The sequence below is a fragment of the Rhincodon typus genome, chromosome 9 (genome assembly GCF_021869965.1).
Source record: "Rhincodon typus isolate 14 chromosome 9, sRhiTyp1.1, whole genome shotgun sequence".
In the NCBI taxonomy this organism is placed as follows: Eukaryota; Metazoa; Chordata; class Chondrichthyes; order Orectolobiformes; family Rhincodontidae; genus Rhincodon; species Rhincodon typus.
Window position 1 is genome coordinate 18,995,854 of NC_063340.1, and position 7,169 is coordinate 19,003,022.

The window sequence follows — 7,169 nt, forward strand, 5'->3', positions numbered from 1 at the left end:
ATGGTAAATGGTAAATGGTAAATGGTAAATGGTAAATGGTAAATGGTGAACCAGCATCTGTGGAGTTATTTCACTCTTTACTGTGTAATTGGAAAGAGATGAAGGCCTGCTGAAATGTATTGTTGATGTGTCAAATTGGAAAGTCAAAAAAATTTGAGCATTGACTTACTTAGTTTCAAGGCAAGACTGAGGTGAAGATAATCACTTTAAATGGACATGGGTTTATTAGGCTACTCTCTGACATCTTCACTTAATTTTTACATGGGGTACTGGAAATGGGGAAGGATTAGGAACAATGAACAAAACAAATTCAAGAATATACTTTAATATGTTAAGTTTGATTTGTAATTTTAAAAATACAGAAAATGTCATTCATTAAAAAAAAATTAATTTGAGGAATGCTCACCTTCACTCTCTAGTAATTCCAAAAGGAAGGCATTAGAATAAAGAGAGACAGTGGACAAAGTGAGTACAGCTACTGCCTACTTTTATAAAGAGACATTGTTTGTTGTGGAATTTATATGAAGTACAATTTAATCCTTTCCCTTATCCAGACAAAAAGAGGGGTTTAAGAATGAAATCAACAATAATTACTTTCCACTAACAATAGTATTGTGGCTCAACTAGATCAGTAATACTTTGTGATCACTTGACTGAAGGATTTACCTAAAACTAGAAGCAGGATTATTAATTTTTACAAATGACAATAAAAATATGCCTTAGGTTGAATGGTATTAAGGTTTTATTTTAAATGAGTTACATTGACAAGCCAAATTTTAGGAACAGCCATGATCTAAATGGGCCTCACCAACATCAACTCCTTGTGAAACTGAACTTCCCTCAAATAAGATGTCACAATGATCAGATTTGGAGGTGTTTAATTCCAATCAACACTCTACCAGCCACACTGACTGGCATTAATTTCATAATATTGCATAGGAAGGTATTTGTTCAGTACCAACTAAAGTGCTTTAAAAAACAGATAAAGAGCATAGACTCTGAAAAGTTAATGAATAAATAGACAAATGAAAAAGGTAGATATCTGCATGTAGAAATTTACTATTGCTATTAGACTTGCTTCATTAACATAATTAAATAAATGAATACCTAGTACAAGTTGAACTCCAAGGCTTGCAGAAAGGGATCTTTACAGTTCTGCAATTTGTTACTCATTCACACACATTAGATAGAATTTTACCAAACAAAAACAGGGCATTGGATCCACTGGACCCAAGTTACTAACCTTACTGCTGTATATTTCTATTTTTCTCACATACTGATTGAGCATTCAACAATTGCAATACAATACAATACAACACAGGAACATGCCCTTTGGCCCCACTACTTATTACCCATATGTGGTTTCTCTCCCTCCATTCGCCTCCCGTTCATGTGTCTATTAAGGTACGCCTTAAATGCTAATGTGCCTGCTTCCACCACCTCCACTCACCTATCCTCCATGTGAAAAACTTTCCCCGCATAAAGCTTTTTGTCAGCAAAATTGATGTTCAGCTGCCTTTGTTGTTTTCTTCCTTTTTCCTAAGCAAAACCTTGCCTTAGCTTCCCTCTGCACTAACTCGAAGCTGCACTAACTCGTTCTGTCTGTCATTTCTCCCTACTTTCCCCTCAAGCTGTCTCTGAGCTCACCTCATCCGTGAGACTAACTGCTAGTTTCCTCAACCTGATCCCCACCAAACTTCCCACTGCCCAATTTATCTATTGGCCCCAAGTTATTTGATATGTTTCAAGGTTTTCTGTCCTCAGATAATTTACTGTCCCTATCCTTTTCAAATCAGTCATAATTAGCCCCCTCATCACAAGCCCCACCCTTGTTGCATCTGATTTGAGGCTGAGATGAACAATCAATATGAATGCTTCGCCACCAAGATCACCTACCTCCACCTTTCTAACATCACCTTCAGCTTATATGCCATTGAAACCTTCATCCATGCCACTGTTACCTCTAGACTGGATTATCTGATATATTCCTGAACAGCCTCCCAACTTTCCAATCTCCATATACTTGAATTCATCCAAACTGCTGCTGCCACATTCTAATTCGTAACTAGACCTCCCACTATCTTGTACTCACTGACTTATATTGGTTTCTGATCCAGCAACAGTACAATTCTAAAATTCTCAACATAGTTTTGAGACTTCTCCATAACTTGGACCCTCTATCTCTGTAACCTCCTCCAGTGATGAAGCCCTCCAAAGATCTTTGTTCTCCTTCCATTCTACTCTTTGCGCAGCCCTGATATTAACTTATTCACTACTCACTGTCATGCCATAGCAGCTGTAATTCCCTCCCCAAGTCTCCCCACATTCCCATCTCTCTCCTCCATTTAAGATGTTCTTTAAAATCTCCCTTTTGACCAAGTCCTCCTAAAATCGTCTCAAAATCTCATGTAGTTTTATCAAACACACAAAATGTGGCACCATGTTCCAGTAAAGCATCTTGGGACATTTTACTGCAATAAACAGGAAACATAGAAAACAGAAGCAGGAGTAGGTCATTCGGCCCTTTGAGCCTGCTCCACCATTCATTATGATCATGGCTGATCATCCAACTCAATAGCCTGATCCCAGATTTTCCCCATATCCTTTCATCCCTTTAACCCCATGTGCTAAATAACAACACCAATGTTCCCTGTAAGCGTGACCCAAAGGTACTATGCAGGTTTTCCCTGTCATCACTTTAGGATACCATGGTCAGAGAAAATAAATGTAAAGGTGCTACCTATTAAAATGAACAGGCTGTTCCTTGAGAAGAGGCATTGAAAAGGCAACATATAAATATAAGCCATTTTCCTTAAAATGTCTGTCATCTTACCACTAAATGTGGTAGCAAGTTCCACATTCTCACCACTTACTCGTGTCTCCAGATAGTTATTGCTACACACCAGTCAGATAGTCCTTAAGATGATTAAGTGCTTCAAATCGGGTAAATAAAGAGAAACTATTTACTTTGGGAGAGGAGTCCAGAACAACGGCCCCATAACAGAGACCATTTGTTCAGGGGTGATGGCAGGAAACATTTTTCAGGATAGAGGATATCTGGAACTGATACACCCTGCCCCCACCGGATAAAGCTAGTGAGGTTGGTTCAATTAAAAAATTTAAAACTGAGGTTAATATATTTAACAAATATCAAGAGAAATGGAGACAATAAACTGAAATGCAACAGCAGCCAAGGCTGCAGGATCTATTCCCTGATACACAAGCTCGCCTGCCATATTTAAATCTGTCAGTTAATTAACAATGCAGAATGATGGAAATCAAAATAGAGAGAATTAATTCTAAAAAAAACATATTAATTAAGTTCAATGGAGTTGGCAAGCAAGTTCAACAAACATCGGAAATTTTAAGAAACACATGAAAATACTGAAACAAATCAAATTTCATCTTCACTTCCAGTTTCCTCCCCATATTTGCTGGGGACCTTTTACAGACACCAACAGTCTTTCATTGCTGTTAAAGTGGAATCCTAGCCTGATCCAGTCCCTATCCAGATTTTCTCCGTCATCACTGGGTAGTAAATTGAAGTCAGAGCCAGCCCAAGAGTCCTTCCAATGTAATGTATTTAAAAGATTTTTTGGACCAATACTAACCCTGCACTGCTGTTCATATTCCATTATAATCTCTGTGAACCTCTGCTCATGGCCAATGATCTCCACATTCAGATGATCCCATGCTCCAAACTGAAATACAGATAGGGGACAAAGGACAACAGCACAAATTAGGACAAAAAGAAAGGGTATTTAGTTCCCTGTAACTGTGGGGTGGGAGTGGGAGGAAATGGGTGTATGTGAGGGAGAGAAGAATATAGTGTACCTCACGAGACTCAAAACATAATTGATAGACCATCATTTTTCATATAAATCATTTTCATATAACTCTGAACTGCTGTGCATTCTAAATATTTAAACATTTTATCTCACCAATTGTTTTTCCCTATTTTATCATCAATTCTCAACATGGAAGTGTAGCATTCTACAGGTCGTGATACCATAGACACAAGGGTGTACAGGAATAATGATGGCAAATACTGACTGTTACAGTATTATGAGCAAATAATTTGGTCCATTATTCAACACATCCTCCCTTTTTGATTGGATCTCTCTTTCCCACCCCCTACTTTGGCTCCCTTCACCATCCCTTTGACCCAATTTCCTGCTCCCCCTTTTCCTGCTCCTTCTTGTTTCAATCACACCTCCTTTAAGCTACTTACTCACCGTCTCCACTATTTCCATTAGAGCACTCTCCCACCCAATTGAGGCTCTACCTCCAATTCTACTTGACCTGAAAAGTGTTCCTGAAACACTCTGCACTGTGCAATGGCCCATGTTCTGCAACATATAAAGGCAATATCACAGAATCATTCTGTATTTCTCAAAAGCCTAGTTTCCTGGATGCCTTTTGCCCACGTTTAACATAAACAATCCTGTGAAGAAAAGTCAAGCATATTCCAAACATATTATTGTGAAACTTGCTTTTTCCTTTAGCACGTAGTCAAGGTCCTTTTGTAATCTGGAAATCAATTTCTCAGATTCAGTCAATTTTTCCACCGTCTCCAACAGTTCCTTCTGTAATCGACTGTTCTCCTGTTGAAAACAGAATATATTATTGAGTAACTATTAATTAGATATATATTAGAGATTGGAGGCTAACGTGGTGCCATTATTCAAGAAAGGCCGTAAGGAAAAGCCAGGGAACTATAGACTGGTGAGCCTGATATCAGTGGTGGGTAAGCTGCTGGAGGGAATTCTGAGGGACAGGATTTACATGTATTTGGACAGGCAGACTGATTAGAGATGGTCAACATGGCTTTGCGTGTGGGAAATCATGTCTCTCTAATTTGAGTTTTTTGAAGAGGTGACAAAGAAGGTTGACGAAGGCAGAGCGGTAGGCATTGTCCAGATGGACTACAATAAAGTGTTCAACAATGTTCCGAATGGTATACTAGTTAGTAAGGTTAGATTACATGGAATCCAGGGGGATCTAGCCAATTGGATACAAAATTGGCTTGAAGGTAGGAGACAAAGGGTGGTGGTGAAAGGTTGTTTTTCAGAATGGAGGCCTGTGACCAGCAGTGTGCCACAAGGTTCGGCACTGGGTCCACTGCTGTTCATCATTTATATAAATGATTTGGATGTGAATATAGGAAGTATGGTTAGTAAGTTTGCAGATGAAACCAAAATTGGTGGTGTAGTGAACAGTGAAGAAGATTATCTCAGTACAATGGAATCTTGATCCGATGGGCCAATGGGCTGAGGAGTAATAGATGTGATATTTATGATAATGTGATGTGTTGCATTTTGGTAAGACTAACCAGGGCATGACTTGTACAGTCAATAGCAGGGCCCTGGGGAGTGTTGCCAAACAAAGAGACCTAGGGGTGCAGGTGCAAAGTTCCTTGAAAGTGAAGTCACAGATAAACAGGGTGGTGAAGAAACCATTTGGCATGCTGGCCTTTATTCGTTAGAACATTGAGTATAGGAGTTGGAACGTCATGTTGAGGGTGTACAGGACATTGGTGAGGCCACTTTTATAATACTGCATACAATTCTAGTCATATTTCTATAGGAAGGGTATTGTTAAACTTGAGAGGGTGCCAAACAGATTTGTAAGGATGTTGCCAGGGTTGGAGTGTTTGAGCTATAGGGAGAGACTGAATAGGCTGGGGCTGTTTTCCCTGGAGTGTCGGAGACTGAGGGGTGACCTTTATAGATGTTTATAAAATCATGAGAGGTGAATAGACAAGGTTATTTTTTCTGTTTGGGGGGGTGCAAAACAATGCCCCCCGCCCCACCCATCTATATCAACAGAACTGAGGTTGAGAAAGTGAAGAGCATCAAGTTCCTCGGAGTGACGATAACTGACAACCTGTCCTAGACTTCCCACGTAGACACGACAGTCAAGAAGGTACAACAAAGCCTCTTCTTCCTCAGGTGGCTCAGGAAATTTGGCACGTCCATAAGGTCCCTCACTAACTTTTATAGAAGCACCATAGAAAACATACTGTCTGGGTGCATAACGGCCCGGGATGGCAACTGCTCTGCCCAGGACTGTAAGAAACTACAGAAGGTGGTGTGTACAGCCCAAACCATCACGGATGTCCATCCATGGACTCCATTTACACGGCTCGCTGCTGCTGCCAACATCATCAAAGACCTACTGTACCCCGGTATTGATCTACAACCTCTCCCATCAGGCAGAAGGTACAGAAGCCTGAACACACACACAAGCAGGCTCAGGAACAGCTGCTACCTGACCATTATCAGACTGATGAATGGACTCTCTTGCCTCAGATAACGCTGATCTTGCTAATATTGATCTCGCCTAGTGCACACCCTATGCAATGTAACCTGTGTGCCTCTTTCTAAGTCATTTTGATCTGTACATCCTCTGCTTATTATGATCTGCCTGTACTGCTCATAAACAAAGCTTTTCACTGTATTTCAGTACATGTGACAATAAATCAATCAATCAATCAAAACTAGAAGGCATAGGTTTAAGGTGAGGGGAGACAGATTAAAAAAAGGCCATGAGGTGTAACTTTTTTTATGCAGAGGGTGGTGCATGTATGGAATGTGCTACCAGAGGAAGTGGTGGAGGCAGGTACAATTACAACATTTAAAACATATCTGGATGGGTATATAAATAGGGAGGATTTAGAGGATATGGGCCAAATGCTGGCAAATGGGACTAGGGATTGGGACATCTGGTTGGTGTGGACACATTGGACCGAAGGGTCTGTTTCTGTGCTGAACTCTGACTTCACCTAGTCTGACACTTCAGTGCAGTACTGAGGGAATGCTGCACTGTCTCAGGTTTCAGATGAGAGGTTAAATTGAGGCCCATTTTCCCTCATTTAAAAAAACCCTCTACCACCTTAAGAGCAGTGGAGTTCTCCTCCATGTCTTGGTCGGCTTTTATTCCTCATTCTAAAAGTAAAGTATGTACATCCTGAGCTTGTCATAGGTATGATACAGATATGTAAACTTTTACTTTTCGTGTTTAGAATCAGCACTGAAATAAAACAAGTTTAGTTACACATTCATTTTGGTATCTATAGTAGACTAGTTAGGGTATAAGAGATAGTAGGGACTGCAGATGCTGGAGAATCTGAGATAACAAGGTGTAGAGCTGGATGAATACAGCAGGCC

General features: G+C 40.1%; 1 protein-coding gene across 1 annotated transcript in view; it reads right to left on the bottom strand.

The window, feature by feature from the left end:
* LOC109918813 (ninein-like protein) overlaps nucleotides 1–7,169 on the bottom strand; it is a 56,288-nt gene that overhangs the window by 41,756 nt on the left and 7,363 nt on the right. The window contains exons 4-6 of the mRNA XM_048600931.1: nucleotides 4,494–4,604; nucleotides 3,612–3,701; nucleotides 407–415 (exon numbers count right to left, since the gene is read on the bottom strand). Coding sequence (XP_048456888.1) covers nucleotides 407–415; nucleotides 3,612–3,701; nucleotides 4,494–4,604 — 210 coding nt within the window. The remainder of the gene's footprint in view (nucleotides 1–406; nucleotides 416–3,611; nucleotides 3,702–4,493; nucleotides 4,605–7,169) is intronic.